The sequence below is a fragment of the Urocitellus parryii genome, chromosome 10 (assembly GCF_045843805.1).
Source record: "Urocitellus parryii isolate mUroPar1 chromosome 10, mUroPar1.hap1, whole genome shotgun sequence".
NCBI classification, from domain to species: Eukaryota; Metazoa; Chordata; class Mammalia; order Rodentia; family Sciuridae; genus Urocitellus; species Urocitellus parryii.
The window spans coordinates 88,819,417-88,838,911 of NC_135540.1; the positions used below are offsets into that span (position 1 = coordinate 88,819,417).

At 32.9% G+C, this 19,495-nt stretch overlaps 1 protein-coding gene across 6 annotated transcripts in view; it reads left to right on the forward strand.

Moving 5' to 3' along the window:
* Ankrd17 (ankyrin repeat domain 17) overlaps nt 1-19,495 on the forward strand; it is a 149,375-nt gene that overhangs the window by 67,527 nt on the left and 62,353 nt on the right. For all 6 annotated transcript variants that reach the window (XM_026402588.2, XM_077803458.1, XM_026402590.2 and 3 more), the window contains exons 3-10: nt 5,266-5,422; nt 10,383-10,530; nt 10,850-10,997; nt 12,102-12,335; nt 14,524-14,618; nt 16,353-16,590; nt 17,930-18,121; nt 18,603-18,712. In XM_026402588.2, the coding sequence (XP_026258373.1) occupies nt 5,266-5,422; nt 10,383-10,530; nt 10,850-10,997; nt 12,102-12,335; nt 14,524-14,618; nt 16,353-16,590; nt 17,930-18,121; nt 18,603-18,712 (1,322 nt within the window). The remainder of the gene's footprint in view (nt 1-5,265; nt 5,423-10,382; nt 10,531-10,849; nt 10,998-12,101; nt 12,336-14,523; nt 14,619-16,352; nt 16,591-17,929; nt 18,122-18,602; nt 18,713-19,495) is intronic.

A 19,495-nucleotide genomic window follows, 5' to 3' on the forward strand; every position in this document is an offset into this window, starting at 1 on the left:
TCTGATGCTCTATATATTGTATATCAAGTGCATGCTGCTATTTTATTATAGCATAAAAATGACTTATTAGTGTTCAGTAATTCTTTCAATATGTCTTGTAACAGAGCATCTAACTGTTGGAAGGACTCATGATTAAATAAATTGTAGAATGGATTATTAAAAGGATTTCCACCAAACACAGGCAATCCATACATAGTAAGGCATATGTAAGGTGCTCTTTTTGAGTATAGAAAACTGTTTTTAAAGAATGGTTGAGACATAATTTAGCTTTTGCTAGAAATTTGCTGTTGCTTTAGAAGTGCAAATTATACTATAGAAATTAGAATGATGAAATTATTTGGAAATATGTCATGAGTAATAGGAGATAACTTTTTCTGCAGAAAAAAAAAAGCCTTAGGTTGAATAAACTACACTTTAAATGCTTAAAAGACTAATTAATAGAATAGGGATGTTTGTTTTCTGTTGACCCTAGAGGCAGAACCAAGTTCAAAGATGAAAATAGATTACAATTGATAGCTGACTTTTGGAGATAGAGTGCCTCTTTATGGGACGCTAGTAGTTGCTTCACTATTCTTGTTTTTATATTCTCATTTTTTCATTATACTCGCTAACAAACTAGCCTCCTTTTGCCCCCTTTCTTCCTCATTTATCTTGTTTTTCACTTCTCTTCTCCCTTCTTCTTTTCTTTCCTAGTAATAAAAATTTTCAAACAAAAGCTTAGAATAACATAATAAGCTCTCTGTATCTCCATTGTCATCCATTTTCAGTAACTACAGCTATATGGGCAGTATGGTTTCATGTTTATCCATTTTTGCTTGTTTTTACAATTGATTTGTTTGAATTGGGATCCAAATAAGGTTATCCTATTTTAAAGTATTATTTTTTCTAAGTGTATTTAATTATATTTGTCCTTTTTTTTCTGTTGTTGAAGTGGTAGTTATTTGGACCACTATATGGATTTTGTCATTCCTCTGAGTTAAAGTTACCATAAATCAGAATTCAGATCCAGATATTTGATTAATTCCAGTTTATTTTGTTTTTGGCAAGAATAATCTTTCATGGTGCTGTATATTTCCTATGTATCATACAGGTACTGTCTGGTTTTCCTCTTTCTGTAATGTTGATATTAAATAAGGTTTAAGTATCTAAAGCTTTATTTGAGAAAGGATGCGTGGGAGGTAAAAATATTTGAGACCTGTCTGAAAATGTCTTTCTTACTAATCTCTTACTTAATAGTTTGATTATATACAGAATTCCAGTATAAAAATAATTTTCCTTCAGACTTTAGAAGCTTCTACACCCTTATTGTCTTCTTTCTGGTGTTGCTTTTGGGAAAGTTTGGCACATTTATTTATGATTTTTCCAAATCTGTGCCAATTTTCCCTATTCCTTTTTCAAAGCTTGAGAATTTATGTCATTTTAAAATTTTGATCTTCTTTGGAATACTCTTGGTTGTTTTTACATTCAGAATTTCCCTCAAATGTCTGGTGATCACTTTATTCTATTTGTAGTCAATAGCAGTGACATAAAAAGATAAATTAGAAACTTTACAAATGTTTCCCCAATTCACATGCTTTACTATAATGCATGTATTGGTTTCCTGTTGTAGTATAACAATTCATTTAAAACATGGCTGTGTGACATGGCATTTATTTATTATCTCTTAGTTTCTGCCATGTTTCTCTTGTTTAAGGTCTCACTGGGCTGAAATTGCCCTTGCAAGTTGTTATCTGTTGCTTTGGGAGAAAGTTCACTTCCCATTTCATTGTTATCAGTAGCAGAATTCACTTCTTTCTAGGTGTAGAACTGAGATTCCACTCTTATGGTCTATATTAGCTGGGACTCTTCTCACTACCCTTGAGCATGCCCACATTCCTTGATACATGATGATCTTTTTTTTTTTTTTTTTTTAAAGAGAGAGTGAGAGAGAGGGGGGGGGACAGAGAGAGAGAGAGAATTTTAACATTTATTTAATTTTTCTTAGTTCTCGGCGGACACAACATCTTCATCTTCCTTTGTATGTGGTGCTGAGGATCGAACCCTGGCCGCACGCGCGCCAGGCGAGCGCGCTACCGCTTGAGCCACATCCCCAGCCCGATACATGATGATCTTTATGCAAAGAGTGGCATGCAGAATTTTTTTATTCCCCAAATTTTTGACTTCTATATTTCTAACCAGCCAAAGAAATCTCTGCCTTTTATGAGCTTGTATGATTGGTTTGGCCCACCAGGGCAATCTATCTTCAGATCAACTGTGCCCCATAACATAATTTAATCATGGAAATAAAATGTATCAAATTCAGTATCACAAGAATTGTGTAAGCTATGTATGCCAGGGGTAGGTAATATAAGGAACATTTGAGAATGAAACTTAGCACTGATTACACAGAGATCTTTCATTTATATGTGAGCGCACCAAATATTGATATCTTTAGATCTTATCTTTGTGTCCAGTTTTTCGAAAAACATACGTGATAATTTTTAGGATTATGGGTACTGAGAAAGTGTAAGAGGACTGAGAATTTCACTGCTCATCATATAGATGTTCGCTTATTCTTCATTTTCCATCTAGTACTTTATTTCCTTTTCCTCTAGTCCTAGACCTTTCTGGTTCTAGACCTAGTCCTAGACCTTTATGGTTCAGTTTGGAGATGGACACTTGTGTTCATTTACTCAGCACAGTTGTTAAACCACTTTTAATGTTTTACAAACAAAGCCTTACCCTTGTGTCGGGTACCTTTAATTCCTGAGTCTTATTAGGGTGATCACCTTGTTTGTCTCTTGTTAAGTTTTTCTTATTCTGTTGTTAAATCAGTTACATCTCCTAATTTGCCTTCATAAATAAATGCTTTTTAGATTTAAAACTATTCCCTAGTTTTTTCAAGGATCGAGTTTCTGTTGCATTCCACTCTTTTAAAAATTATTTTAAGAGGGTCAAACAATTATTTTTTACTCCCTTATGTTAAAATCAGAAATCTAGATATTTTAATGTGCCTTCTTAAGTTTTGTGATTCTTTTGTTCACTTGTTTAAATGTCAGAAGTTGGAAAGAATAAATGTGGTCATCTTGTTCTTCCTCTGTTTTTTGATTGGTGCTGATTAATATAACTAGAAAAAAAGGATCATTATAATGCAGAATAACTAGTATGATTAATTTTTGATGACTACTTATTCAGAAGGTTATTATCATCTATATCTTTAGTTATTTCCTATTTAGTGATAGAATAATCTGTTTATGAATGCATGAGATGTTCATAAAGATTTATTATAAAGTCTTTTGATAAATATTTATCATCTTGCCTAGTTCCTTTTGCTATCACTGACAAATATTGTTATATAGTTGATCTGGGTTGGCTGCAAAATTCAAACTAATTCTCTTACATGGAAATCTGTGACCTTGAACTTAGTGGTGCCATAATAATCTTTTAACAAATATAGATGATATCTGGATAAATATAACTGTAGCAGATTCAACAAATTACATGGTAAATTATCAGTCTTCCCAGCATAAGACTGTTTTCATCTTTTGCACATCTTGATTAGCGGTATGAAATTTGACTTCTGTGAACATCTTGTTATAGCTAAATCATAGAGGCTTCTTGCCAGATTACCTTTGATCTTACAAGATATAATACTTGATATCTTAGATTTTTTAAGAAAGAAAATAAAGTTTTCTTCTATAAACTTTAAACCCAAACTTACAATTATTGTGCCCCCTTTACTGTTACAAAATATATTTGTGTAGATATTTTTATTACCAAATGAACTTTTTGTTTCTGCCATTGTTCTAAAACCTTTGTTGATGTCTCTTAAGCTTCGATTTGCATGTGAGTCACTTGAGGATCTTTTTAAAAATACAGGTTTTAGATCAGTGAAGCTTGGGGTCTGAGATTCTGAATTTTTGACAAGCTCTCAAGTGATGGCAATGCTTCTATTCAATGGACCACATATTTGAGTAGCAGGGTTCAATAATATCCATCATAATATTAGATATTAAAGACTGTTGATCTTGATTATACATCAGAATTGCTTTTAATATGTGACTGCCTATGCCTTACTTTTTTTTTTTTTAATATATTTACTTTTTAGTTGTTTTTTTTTTGGCAGACACAACATCTTTATTTGTATGTAGTGCTGAGGATTGAACCCAGGCCGCACGCATGCCAGGCGAGCGGGCTACCGCTTGAGCCACATCCCCAGCCCGAGAGAGAGAATTTTTTAATATTTATTTTTCAGTTTTCGGTGGACACAACATCTTTATTTTATTTTTATGTGGTGCTGAGGATCGAACCCAGCGCCCGCCCCATACATGCCAGGCGAGCGCATTACCACTGAACCACATCCCCACCCCTCTACTACTGAAATAGATCTGCAGATGTTGGAGAGCTTAAAACCTGTATTTTTGAAAAGTACCACAGGTGATTCAGTGCCTGGATTAAGAACCACTGAACTATAGTGGTTAGAGATAAGCTTGCTTTACAGGAATATCTAGAAAAGAAATACATGATGTTTCATTTAAATGGTCACTGACCATTTCTGCTTTTGAATTTCTTTTTTTTTTTTTTTTTTTTTTTGCTTTTCTGAATGACTTTTAGAATGGTAATTTTATATACTTATATTTAGTAAGTATATGTAGTAAGTAGATATAATTTGAAATAAGAAATACTCATATATAGCTTATAGTCTAAAATGTATTTATTATTGGGTCACTTTTTTTTTTTTTTTAAAGTGATAGGCCAGCTAAATATACTTGAGCAAAAGTGAACATTTACCAAAAATAAGGGATGGTACTGGTGCTTCTGTCGTCAGTGCATCAAAAATAACTTTTTCAGGATGGTTTCTCCTTTCTGTTTTTCTACTCTCCTCTTTGTTGACTTTATTTTGGATGTTTTTTTTCTGTATGTGGTGATAAAAGTAGCTAAATAGTGCTTGACTCATACCTTTCTAATTTAGCAATCTTTGAACTTAGGTTTCTTTTCCAAAGTCATGACAAGACTTCTGAGAACTTCTGGTTACCCCAGCATAGGCTAATGACCCATATCAGACATTGAGGGAGTGATAGGATCACATAGTTATAAGCCACATGAGAAGATTAAGATGTTTAGAAAATTTGAGGAATTTTTCCCCATATTTTAGTGAGATAAGATATATGGCCACTGTACCATTTGGAGATTTTTATTTTTTAACGTATATAGATTTAAGTAACATGAACTTTGCTTTGTTTCTTCTTTTGGGTATATCCATTTTTGTGTGAAATGATATAATAGGAATAGGCAAATTATCCACGGCTGATGGTAAAGCCTTTGCAGATCCTGAAGTTCTTCGGAGGTTGACGTCGTCTGTTAGTTGTGCGTTGGATGAAGCTGCTGCTGCACTTACCCGTATGAGAGCTGAAAGCACAGCAAATGCAGGGCAGTCGGACAAGTAAGTACTTTCTTGCCATGATCAGTATAAGAATCATTTTCTTAATAATAAAAATGACTAAATGATTACGCAGTTATTTTGTATTTGACACTGTGCTAATCACTTAACAAAAAAACCTTATACATTATAAATTTTACTGTCATTTTGTAAATCAAAAGCTGAGAAAGCTGAATAACTTGATCAAGATCAAATAGGTGACACATGGCAGAGCAGCAGTGTTTGTGTTACTGAAAAACCAATTTCCTAGTCAATGATATTAAAAAGAAAATTTTTGCTTAAAGTTTTGTTTTATTTTTATGTGAAAAAGAAGTAAATTCTTCCCAATTAGTCATACCATCTTTTAGTTCATGTGCATAGTTCCAACCAGTTTGAAGGACATGATTTCATTTGTCTTACTGTGTTTTATTGTAAATGAGAATCCAAGGGACCTAATTTTTAAATTTCATATAATTTTTTGTACATAGTACTTTATAGTAAGGAAGGGCTCAGTAAATATTTTGTGACATGGTGTTCTAAGATTTCCTGATGATAGGCCATAAAAATCACACCATCTCATATGTAAACACAATTGTGTGTGTATAAATGTATATATAAACTCTTAAGGAAGTGACTTTTGAAAATAATCATTGATATTTTATTTTTTCAGTCCCCAGTGACATTTTTCCCCCTCTAAAATAAAGCTATTTTGCCTACTTTAGCAATTGAAAAAATGGGAATATTCTATTATAGTCCTGCCTCACATAACAATGGGAATATATTCTGAGAAATGTATTGGTATGTTATTTTATTGTTGTGTGAGCATTGTAGAGTGTGCTTGTTGAATTAAGACAGGTAGTACTTTTTTTTTGCTATTATTTTTTTATTGGTTGTTCAAAACATTACAAAGCTCTTGACATATCATATTTCATACATTAGATTCAAGTGGGTTATGAACTCCCATTTTTACCCCAAATACAGATTGCAGAATCACATCGGTTACACATCCACATTTTTACATAATGCCATATTAGTAACTGTTGTATTCTGCTACCTTTCCTATCCTCTACTATCCCGCCTCCCCTCCCCTCCCATCTTCTCTCTCTACCCCATCTACTGTAATTCATTTCTCTCCTTGTTTTTTTTCCCATTCCCCTCACAACCTCTTATATGTAATTTTGTATAACAATGAGGATCTCCTTCCATTTCCATGCAGTTTCCCTTTTCTCTCCCTTTCCCTCCCACCTTATGTCTCTGTTAAATGTTAATCTTTTCCTCCTGCTCTTCCTCCCTGCTCTGTTATTAGTTGCTCTCATTATATCAAAGAAGACATTTGGCATTTGTTTTTTAGGGATTGGCTAGCTTCACTTAGCATAATCTGCTCTAATGCCATCCATTTCCCTGCAAATTCCATGATGTTGTCATTTTTTAGTGCTTCGTAATACTCCATTGTGTATAAATGCCACATTCATCTATTGAAGGGCATCTGGGTTGGTTCCACAGTCTAGCTAATGTGAATTGTGCTGCTATGAACATCAATGTGGCAGTATCCCTGTAGTGCGCTCTTTTAAGGTCTTCAGGGAATAGTCTGAGAAGGGCAATAGCTGGGTCAAATGGTGGTTCCATTCCCAGCTTTCCCAGGAATCTCCATACTGCTTTCCAAATTGGCCACACCAATTTGCAGTCCCACCAGCAATGTAGAAGAATACCCTTTTCCCTACATCCTCGCCAGCACTTGTTGTTGTTTGACTTCATAATGGCTGCCAATCTTACTGGAGTGAGATGGTATCTTAGGGTGGTTTTGATTTGCATTTCTCTGACTGCTAGAGATGGTGAGCATTTTTTCATGTACTTGTTGATTGATTGTATGTCCTGTCTGAGAAGTGTCTGTTCAGGTCCTTGGCCCATTTGTTGATTGGGTTATTTGTTATCTTATTGTTTAATTTTTTGAGTTCTTTGTATACTCTGGATATTAGGGCTCTATCTGAAGTGTGAGGAGTAAAAATTTGTTCCCATGATGTAGGCTCCCTATTTACCTCTCTTATTGTTTCTCTTCAGGTAGTACTTTTGTAGGTGATCATCTTATGTGATCACTATTGTATATGTACAGACCATTGTTGACCAACATGTCATTAAGGCATGTTCATTTTTGTGTATATATGTGTGTGTTTGATTGTATACATAGGTTGAGAAAGAAAACAATAGCATTTAAAAACCATCTTAAAATAATTGTTTGGTAGTGTTTTTATGCAGTATCTCCTGAGAGCATAAAAGAGCTTATATAGAATTGAGGTGTATGAATTTGTTTTTATATTAACTCTGTTAGTCATTATCTAGATTTTTGCATTTTTTATTAATTTACCATTTTTCTAGATACACTTTCTTTACTTGACATTGGGTTCTATTGCTAGTTAATATTCAGTTCTACTAGCCTTAAATATTATTGACAATGTCTAAATATTTTTAATGAGATGCCTGCTGAGACTGTTGAAAATTAAAAATACCTTGAAAGTATACAAGTCTAGTTAAACTGAAACAATAAAGCATGTTTGTAATAATCTTATTTATTCAGCAAAGCTTGAGAAATATGATGTAGTTAAATGCAGTGAATGTTGTGTGCCAATTTTTATGTTAAGTATGATGCCCTGTGCCAGATTTAATATGCTCCTTGTTCAAAGTTCTGAAGTTCACCTATTGCTAGAGTAGATCCTTCAAGGCTGTTTAATAGTTAGCATACATGTGGATATTAAATGAAAAGACAGAATGGTAGAAGAGGAATATGCATAAAAAAAGTGAGAGATAATACCTTGAAAGAGAGAAAAGATGTTTTTGTACAAGAAGCATATTGTGGAAAGGATTTGTCCTAACTTGTTTAAAAGTGAAAACGTAGGTGTGGGTGCTTTCATTGTCCAATGAAGTGGGAAATTAAGAGACTTTAAGAGGCAAACTTGTTGAGCACTGTTTGAAACTTTGACTTGGGTAAGGAGAAAATCTAATTGACAAGAAATGAAGTAATATAATATAGTATAGCATACATTGATAAGAACTGTGGGTTAAAAAAAAAAGAAACAATCTAATGGGGAAGTGCCAGAGTAGTATTTGGTTTGGAGGTCATGTTGCATTTTTAATTTGGAGGAGAGTGTCAAGGAAACTCCTGTGGCTTTTTTTTTTTTTTATATAGTAGATTGACACAATGCCCTTATTTTATTTTTATGTGGTGCTGAGGATCAAACCCAGTGCCTCACACATGCTAGGCAAGTGCTTTACCAACTGAGCTGGAGCCCCAGCCCTCCCATGACTTTTTTTGCAAAGACCTGAAATGGGTAAAGGAATCATCTGTGTCTGAAAGAGGAGCTGTCTTGGCAGAGGGGACAGCAAATGGAAATATTTTGAGGTTGGTGCTTGTTTAGTACATTTGATGAATAGTAAGACCACTGTGGCTATAGTGGGAAGAAAAATTGTGAGAGAGGAGGAGATAGAGCCAGTGTAAAAGGGAGAAGGATCATGGTATCCTGCCACTGGTCAGATCCAGGATTTTAGTTTTTACTGTGAGATTACAGGATTCTGAGCAGAGAAGTGGTATGATCTAATTCCCTGTAAATTACTTGTCCTTTACCTTTGCCTTTTTAAAAAGAGTCTGTAGAGCAAAGGTGAAAGATGAGAAGCTTTATCATAATCTGGGCTAAAAATGATGTTCTTGAATAGCAAACAGTGGAGAAAAGAGAGTGATTATCCAAGAGTGGCTTTAGTAACTGAAGTGACAAGGCCATGTTTTAGAGGATGATGTATGAATTGAGTTATATTTGAAATAAAGTTAATACTACGGGCCCTGTATTTTCATTTAGAGGTAAAAGGAATGTCTAATATAAATTCTTTTAGAAGGCTTAAAGGGCAAAAACTTTTCTCTTAGTCTTATTTTCTGTTGTTCCATTTTTCCTTTCCTTGTACTTGAATGCAGTTTTTTCCTTGACTCTATTTTTTGGAAACTTTGCCTGAAATATGATTATATAAGTAAATATACTCCCAAAAGATTCATTGTCATTTTATTAATATAACATGCCTCCATGTTTTTTTTGTTTGGGTTCCATTTACCTGATCAAGGGACCTTGTCTTTATCCATTTTACGTTTTTGGGGGTAAAGTTTAATGAAATTTATATGGGGACCAAACAAAGGGAAGTATAATTATAGCTTGTACTTTGTGTGAGATTTCTATAGAATCTTGGCTTTTGTTTTTGGTATAGGGATTGAACCCAGGGGTGCTTAACCACTGAGCCATATCTCCAATTTTTTGTTTATATATTTTATGTAGAGACAGAGTCTCCCTGAGTTGCTAAGTGCCTCATTAAGTTGCTGAGATTGGTTTTGAATTCATGATCCTCCTGCCTCAGCCTCCCACACCACTGGGATTACAGGCATGTGCCACTGTGCCCAATAAGATTTTCTATAGAATTTAATCTTCAAATTTTAGTTATTTTTCCACTTAAAGTAAGTTAAATTAGATAGACATTATCTTTGAGTTGAATAACTGAAAATATTTTAGAATATTTGACTATCTGCTTATTTTTTTTTTTGGCTTTTTTCTTTTTGTATTGATGATTGAACACAGGTTCAGTCAAATATACCACCAAACTATATCCTTAGACCTTTTTGTATTTTTTATTTTGAGGTAGTCTTGCTAAGTTGTCCCAGCTGGCCTCAAACTTGGAATCCTCCTGCCTGGGCCTCCCAAAATTGCTAGGATTACAGATGTGTGCCATTACACCCATCAGAATAATTTTAATTTTAAATAATTGACTTTTATGTGTAAATTTTAAGTTCAGTGAGCTCCATTTTTTAGCTTTCTGATATGAAATTTGTTGTGATTATTGAAATAATCATTCTTGTTCACAGAGCTGTTATTAAGAGTGACATCAAAAACCAAGTTATACTGTACAATTTTTTATATTGTTATCTCCTAATCCTACAATATTCTTCACCTAACAGCCGCAGTTTGGCAGAAGCCTGTTCAGAAGGAGATGTAAATGCTGTGCGGAAGTTACTCATTGAAGGGCGAAGTGTAAATGAACACACCGAGGAAGGGGAAAGCCTCCTTTGTTTAGCTTGTTCTGCTGGCTATTATGAGCTTGCACAGGTTTGTCTCATCAAAATAAATCTTTTTTTTTTTTTTTTTTAAATCTGGCCTACTTAGTAAGAAATATTTTGAGATAGAGTCTTGCTAAGTTGTTCAGACTGGCCTCACACTTTCAGCCATTAAGTTTATTTCAGTATAGTTTTGTTAGATAAAGTTTGTGTGTTTATCGACTTATGAATAGATAAGTGTTAAATATCAGTGTTCAGGTTTTTTTTAATGATGCCCTGTGTTTTATCCCTGGCACTGCAAAACGAAAATAAAAAAACAAAAAATTTGATAAAATATTTTTTAATATTCTTTACACTTTGTTTTTCTTAAGGTTTTGTTGGCAATGCATGCAAATGTGGAAGATAGGGGAATCAAAGGTGACATTACACCTTTAATGGCTGCTGCTAATGGAGGACATGTCAAAATTGTGAAGTTGCTGCTAGCTCATAAAGCCGATGTCAATGCACAGTCTTCAACAGGTTGTATTTCTTTTTAAGTTTCGCTAAATAGTAGCATGCTTTGGTAATAAATGTTTCACATGGAAGTGATCATTAATGTTGCTTTCACAGTTCCCGTATTTCTTAGAAGTGTTACATATTTTCAAAGTGTTTAAGAGGTTTAAATAGAATATATTTTAAGTGAAATTTCTTCCATTTTATGAGGGCTATTACATACCCTTTTAAAGGGCCTTTAGATTAGATGAAACACTGATTCAGTTAGAAAGACCATCATCTTGCAAAATGGAAAGGTATGGGTGATATGTCTCAAACCTTGGTTTGCTGTATTTCTGGTGAGAACAAGAAGGGAAATTGGGAAGAATTCTGTACTATTACTAAACTGTAGCCTGGCCTGGGGGGTGGTGGTGGTGGTGTATAATGAAAAATTGTGTTCCATCAGGACATAACTTTAGCCTAAACTCATTTTCTTCCCAAATAGATTTATGAAGTTCTAAAATTATATGAAAATACATTTTGTTTATTTCCTCTGTGTAAAAATTTCAGTTTTATTAGATTATTTAAATAAATTTGAAGGTCTACATGGAATTTGTATTTTATTCAGACATGGGAGGTTTTTTATCATCAGGAAAGAATGTTTTTGAAATCACTTTAATTTTAAATTAGAATTAATTTTAAATTTAATTTTTAATCTGGTTAACTAGTGTTGGAAGTTGTAAGTGAAAAATTTATGTGATTAAAAGAAATATGGTGTAAGATATATTAGGATGAATAATTTAGATATATAATTAATTCATTAAAAAGAAGCTTATGAAACATTTTTTTGATTACTGTTAAAAAGCATGTTTCTCATTTGAAAGAATAATCAGTTTCAGGGCAGATTTGCTGTCATTTTACAATTCCACAATCTTGATGAGTGTATGTGATTTTCCTCACATTATTTTACATGGAAAGGTAGCATAGGGGGTTAATTTGAGAAAGTTAAATTTCAATAAAAAAGGGAATTATATATGTCTATTATTCAATATTTATTATGATTCTAGTTTTCCCTTTTTGTGTTCTTCTTACTCAGATGTTTTATTTTAGTGTTTTATGTTAACGTATTTTTGTTTTTCTTTAATAAAATAGGCAATACAGCACTTACATATGCTTGTGCTGGAGGCTATGTAGATGTTGTAAAGGTGCTCTTGGAATCCGGTGCTAGTATTGAGGACCATAATGAAAATGGTCATACTCCTCTTATGGAAGCTGGAAGTGCTGGACATGTGGAAGTAGCCAGATTGCTGCTAGAAAATGGGGCTGGCATTAATACACATTCCAATGAATTTAAAGAGAGTGCCCTTACATTAGCTTGTTACAAAGGTATAGTATAGACCTTTTTTGAACCAAAATTTTTAAACATGTGAAACTAGTTCTTTTATATAACCTTTTTAAAATTCAAATAATAAGACAACATGATAATAGTATATAGTAACTAATTAAATGTTAAGTATTTAGAGTATTTGAGAGTTTGTTTAATATGTAAACTTTTAAAAATAGACTCAATATTACAGATATTTTCAATAAAATGAGTATCAATTGATTTAATTGTTTTTATCAGAAACAGTTTTTGATTTTAATATGAATTTTACTTATAAGAGGATTTTGCATGTTGGGAATATATTGCCTGATACAAAAATGGGTACATGATATTTCAAATGCCGACCAAACTAAAAATTTTGGTAATACAGAAAATACCCTCCTTTAGGTAGGCCAATTCCTTGAAAAGATGCCACAGCCACAGAATCAGACATTTCTCAGATTCCCACGTGTATAACAGATATATGACAGATAACTATAATGTAAGGTGTTTTTTTTTTCTTTTAAAGAAACTTTAAAAAAAGTAGATGCCATCTATTTTGTGTCTGTAAAGACATTCAGTTAAGTGCTCCATACCATCTGCAGCTGTGCCATATTTGTATCATAAAACAATTGGTTGGTTCTTGGCTTTGATGTATTAAGAAAAAGCTGTTGGAAGATCAGGCAGAAGATTTAAGGAAGGACTCAAGTCTCAAGGGCTGACCCTTCACTTGCACAAGCTTGTGAGTGGGTGACTTCTTAAATTTCACACCCTACTCCTAAATTTCTTCAACTTAGTCCTGGTCCTGATGTTGTTTTATTTTATTTTATTTAAGAGTGGCTGGGGTTGTGTGATGTAGTTTGGATTAATTTACTTTAAAAGTATAAGAAAATAATGCTTTAAATACATAAATGAGTAAAATATAAGTTAAATTTGAAAGATATAGTTGATTTAAAGTTCTTCTGATAACTGATGTTAACAGATTTTCTGATAGGGAGCACAGCTGAAGTCCTTTACTTCCCTAACTCTCTTTGGTAATTAGGCAAAGATTGGTCTTCACTGGGTAGAAGAGTTAAACCTTGGAGCAGACTGATTGGGTTATTCTCTCCCCGTTTCACAAATACTTTTAAACCCAGAACTCTGTGCATTTCACTGAGACTGCAAGTAGCCAACCATTTTTGCCTCTCCCCTTTGCTTGTATCCCCATTCTACTTTCCAAAGCCTGGGGCTTGCAGGCTTTGATTAAATGAAGCTGGGTAGAGAACTGAGTTGGTGGAGTATATCTCTACTACTTCCTTTCCTTTCTTTTTTCTGGTGAGGTTTCCTGGGACATAGATTGACAAGGAGACAGGAAAGAGATAGAATTCAGGCTGTCACCGAGCTTTGATATAGGTCTTAACAGTGGGAAGAATGACAGAAAAGGGATGTGTTGATAGTTGTCAAAAACAAGATGTAGCAGATGCTATACTTACTGAAGTAACTTTTAAATGTTGCTTATGACTCCACTGTCTGTCTCTTCTTTCCCAAGTCCAGTTGATTACAATTGATTATAGATCATTGCAAATAAAAGTAGGGAAGGGGACCTTTTTCTGTATTTCCTTGCGTAGTATCTAAAATACCATTAGTGGTGTATTTTTTAACCACTCCTGTATATGTGTTTGTATCATATGGTTAATTTGAAATTATATTAATATGTGTATATTTGTGCATATATTTATTTTCTAAGTGAATAAATGTAAATTAAAAGAAATTTTCAAGAATATTTTTATACGTGCTCTTCCAGTGTTTAAGACTATTCCTGAAAAGTTTGTGAGTTATTAGAACTTAAAACATTTCCTCATAGAAATAGCTTGAATGATGATCATCTCAGGATACTAGTTTATGAAAGCTAATTTATTCCATGGCATACATAAAATAACTATAGCATGCCTGGGCTCATAAAAAGTTATATAGAGGATATTCTGGATGTTGGAAAATGGCATCTTTGTACACCTATAGAAGGAATTCTAGGCAGCAGACTTAAGTGAGGAGTAGAGCAGCATGGGCACTTATATAATTTGTTTTTGAAAGTTGAGGGTGGCTTATAGTTTGCTTTAGCAGTATATTTATAACTTTAATACTATATATAAATGTAAATATGTAAATATAACTGATTTCCAATAATTTTTTAAGTGAAATATTTTTAAGTAATTTTATTCACTTTTGGTTTAGGACACCTAGAGATGGTGCGATTTCTTTTGGAAGCTGGTGCAGATCAAGAACATAAAACAGATGAAATGCACACTGCTCTAATGGAGGCTTGCATGGTAAGTCTAGTGAATTACATACATGAAATATATACCAGATAGGGAAACACAGATCCTAGTGTACAATAAATCCCTTTTCCTTGTGTACAAAGTTCTGTTTATTATAACCTGATTATTGAGTAGAACCCTGGCCATCTGAATTAATAGTTTTCAGAGCTATTCTTTTACTTTCTGAAACTTTACAATATTTCTGCATTTTATTTGTCTCATAATTCTAATCTGGTTTTATAGTTGACACGTAAGTGACTTTAAAAGGCTGGTCAGTGATATTAAAGAGGAAAAAAATAAAAGAGTATTATTTGTGTTACATAATTGTTCTTTTGTCATGTTTTTTTCCTGAGCCATAGAATCCTTTACTAGGAATTGCTTCTCAGCATTTGTACTTGGGAATTTGTCATAATAGTACCTTAAACTTTTGTATCTTAGTTTATGATAGACAAAGAAATTGATTAGAGTGAAATTACGGATTTCTGAAGATGACATGTCAAAGAAAAAGATCCCAAATGAATTTGAAGTTTCTTATCTTAGCTTCTCATCTAAGAATGATTATTGAAAAGATGTTAAATTTTATTTACTTGTTTTTAAAATATTAGGTACCATCATTTTAAGACTCAGATTTTCTATTGTTTTTCCTTTTGTCCAAATTCTAGAGTTTGCTTAAGTGAATTATTCTTTTGAACAAGTTGTCCTTGAAGATTTTGAGTTCTTCATTTGTAAAACTAGGATAATACCTTTCCCTGGGGTTGTTTTGAGAGGATTCAGTGAGCTTTTGTGTATAAAACATGCCAATAATATTAACAGTTACAATAATTCCCTTTGATAAGGAAAATTTAATCATATTGCCACCCTATACTAGGGGGAAAAAAACCTTATGTATCAATTAAGAAATTAAAATGGAATATTCTATAGGACTAACCTACATTCCCTGGATGTAAATATTATAATGAAAGGTATTTGGAGGGGCCAGATATTTGGAAGACTTACTGACAGTTGAGGTTTTTAAATTGGACTTGAACAGAAATGTAGAAGTGAACTTTTCAGGGAGGATTCAGGAATGAGTAAATAGCAAAGTAACCATGATAATAAGACATTAGAATTGTATGTGACGAGTACATGGACAAAAATGGGCAAGACAAGTGCAAAAGAAGATGAAATGTTAATGATGTAAAAGGGGGCAGTTTTCATTCAAAGGAAAAGGAATTTTTTTGAAGTTGCAAGTAATTAGATAAGCTGTGAAAGAGTGACTAGAAGGAAGACAAAAGATAATAACTTTTCTTTTCACTAGTGTTTAAATATTGAACAGCAAAGTGTACTTTGTGTTCATCTTAACACATCATATATCCTTTCCAGATTCCTCCAAAAAGTATTGCAGTTTTCTTTTTCTATCTAAATAAGTTTGCTTACTCTTTTTAATGAAAATCCTATTTTCCTTCTCTAAACTTTATCCTTCAGCATTTAAATTTGTTTGGCCCAGTGGTGATATTATCTACGCTATCACAGTAGTCTATTGTTTGATTTAATTACTATTTTCTTTCCTAATGGTTAGTAAGTCTTTGATGGAAGGTAGCATTTTTTTACTTGTTTTATATCCTCAACTGCTGTTCCTACTTCTGTGGATTTATTCTCCTTTGAATGGAGATCGTTAAGCTTTATTGTATAGTAATTAAGAAGTCTTCAAAATTTGTAAGATTTTTAATGGTTCTGATAAAAATTTTTTAATTGCATTATGATTAGGATGGCCATGTTGAAGTAGCCAGGTTACTTCTTGACAGTGGTGCCCAAGTGAACATGCCTGCTGATTCATTTGAGTCTCCATTGACTTTGGCTGCATGTGGTGGGCATGTGGAACTTGCAGCTTTACTTATTGAAAGAGGAGCTAGCCTGGAAGAGGTCAACGATGAAGGTTATACACCTTTGATGGAAGCAGCTCGTGAAGGACATGAAGAAATGGTGGCATTACTTCTAGGCCAAGGTAACCATATCAGCCAAGACACTAATAAAATCATAAATATGTAACACATGAGTATAATTTTGTAAAATTGAACTTGAATATTTTATCATTCTATAGATGTACAATGAGATTATTACCTAAACTTATGATAAAGTATTTGGTCTAAAAAATGACTTCTGTACATGTTAAACATAGACTAATTTGAGGTACAGTTTTCAGAGTCATAAACTATGTGAATAAAAAAACAATTGGGGTTTGCATAGACTTGTGTGTTAGGGAATATGAAATTCAACATTACTCAAGCTAATATATGGAGGGAATTTTGGGGGGAGCAGAACAATTATTAATAAATGTTATGGAACTAGTGTTTCGTAGAATAATATGGAAACTCTACCATAAGGAAGAGAAAGAATGTACATCAGATGTTAAGTACCTCAGTACATAGAGAACTTCTTTTTTGGGAAAATTGAAACACTTTATTGTGTTAAAATTAAATTTCAAAGTAATCCCCCATATCTATAGTTGTTCCCTGATTTTGTTTTTTTAATAGTAAAGTTTAGTTTGCCTTGTAAAGTTAAATTCAGGACAAATTTAGGAATGAGGTAATTTTTAAAAAACTTGTTTATATTTTGAGGCAATACTGGCTACAATTTTGAAAGTATAGGTTTTGGAGCAGGCTTCTTAGGTTTGAATCAACTCCACTGCCAATTTTGTAACTTCAGATAGTTTTTAACCTCATGTGCCTCAGTTTTCTCTTCTGTGAGGTTGGTGAGACACAGAAAGAGGAAAAATATGTAAACATATATAAGTGTATATATGTTTATGTGTATAGATGAATATGTGTATATATAACATACTATTTGAACAGTGTTTATTATGTAGTGCCTGTTAAACATTAACTATGGTTATGATGATAATAGTGATGATAGTAATGTTGTGATGTTGCGGAAGCTAATTAACCTCAATTTTCTTAGGTGTAAAATAGAGCTATTGTTAATACCTAAACAATTTATAAAATCCTTTGAATATTGCCTGGCAAACAGTAAGAGCTTACTAAATGTTAGTCATTTTTGAGTCCTTATAATGAGCAGATATAGCTTATTTTTCTGAGTCCTCATATGACTTATGTTTTCTGGCTAAATAAAATACTGTTGTAGCTTTGTACATTAAATATGGACTTCTGAATACAGTTAATGGTTCTCTTTATTTTTAACTGCCTCATGAATAGGAGAATAAACACTTATTTAGAATAGTAATATACATGTTCATTTATCAGATTTTGTTTATTAGGCAACAACCAAGTTTTGCTTATGTCTGGAATATGTTTTATGAATGTCATTTATTAAAATTTTTATTTTAGGAGCAAATATCAATGCACAAACAGAAGAAACTCAAGAAACTGCCCTGACTCTAGCTTGCTGTGGAGGCTTTCTGGAAGTGGCAGACTTTCTCATTAAAGCAGGAGCTGATATAGAGCTAGGGTGTTCTACCCCTTTAATGGAAGCTGCTCAAGAGGGTCATTTGGAGTTAGTTAAATACTTACTAGCTGCAGGTAGGCATTTTTGCATTTTGGAAAAACTTTTTTTAAAACATGATTTATTTAAGTAAAAATGTCATAATGCCAGTCTTTTTTATTTTATAATACACTGTATGTTGAAGACAAAGTAATATTCTTGTATGTGTATTCTGAGTAATTCACCTTACTATCTTTTTTTAGAGTATTTCTAGATGGATCATTTATTTTAATCATTTAATAAAGTGCTTCACAAAATTTTTCCTCAGAGTTAACCAGTGTGAAACATATAGGCTGTATGATTTACTATCTTATGAAGTATCTGCAGTTTTAATTTCAAGCAGTTTTATTTGTAATTGTTTTTTTTCTTTTTTGCTTTTAAAGATTCTACCAACATTTGGTTTCTAGAAATGGATAAGGTTATTTTGTCTAATTTGAGGAGATATGGCTTACCCATAAGAAATTTCTATGTTCATTTATGTCTTTTGGTTCTTTGTATTATTTGTTAACACTGCTGTAGGAGCTAATGTTCATGCAACGACAGCGACAGGAGATACAGCACTAACATATGCCTGTGAAAATGGTCATACTGATGTAGCAGATGTCTTACTTCAAGCAGGAGCAGATCTGGTAAGCTAAGACACTTTTTTAAATGTTCATTTAAAAAGACAAGAGGGGCTGGGGTTGTGTCTCAGTGGCAGAGCACTTGCCTAGCATGTGTGATGCACTGGGTTCGATCCTCAGTAGCATATAAAAATAAATAAATGAAATAAAGGTATTGTGTCCATCTACAACTAAAATTTAAAAAAAAAATGAAATCAAGCTGGGCACGGTGGTACAAACCTATAATAAACCTAATGGCTTGGGAGGCTGAGGCAGGAGGATCACAAATTTGAAGCAAACCTCAGCAAAAACAAGGTTTAGTGAGATGGTGTCTCTAAATAAAATACAAAATAGGGCCAGGGGTGTGGCTCAGTGGTTCATACCCCTGAGTTAATTCCTAGTACCAAGAAAAACAAAACAAAACAAAAAGAAAATAATTCAAAAGTATATGGAGATTCTAGGAAAATATATTTTTACTTCAAGGTTTTTATTTGTTTGCCATTCCTTTTCTCATGTAGGCAGTATTTTTTCTATACCAGTCTGTGTTCTTGCTAATAGGACTGTCCAATCCACTATGCCTCATTCCCCAAAGAAAAAGAAAATTTTTGTGTTAGAAATGTTAATAGAAATTAGTTTTTCCTTAGGTGTTTTCTATTTTTAGAAGCTTGTAATTACAACACCAAGTTTATAATTTGATTTAAAAAGGTAAACAAATATGACTTAACGACATTTCTATAACTTTAGAAAATAAATTTTGCCTACAGTGGTCTGAGCATTATTAATTAATAAAAGTGCTAAAAGCATGAAGTA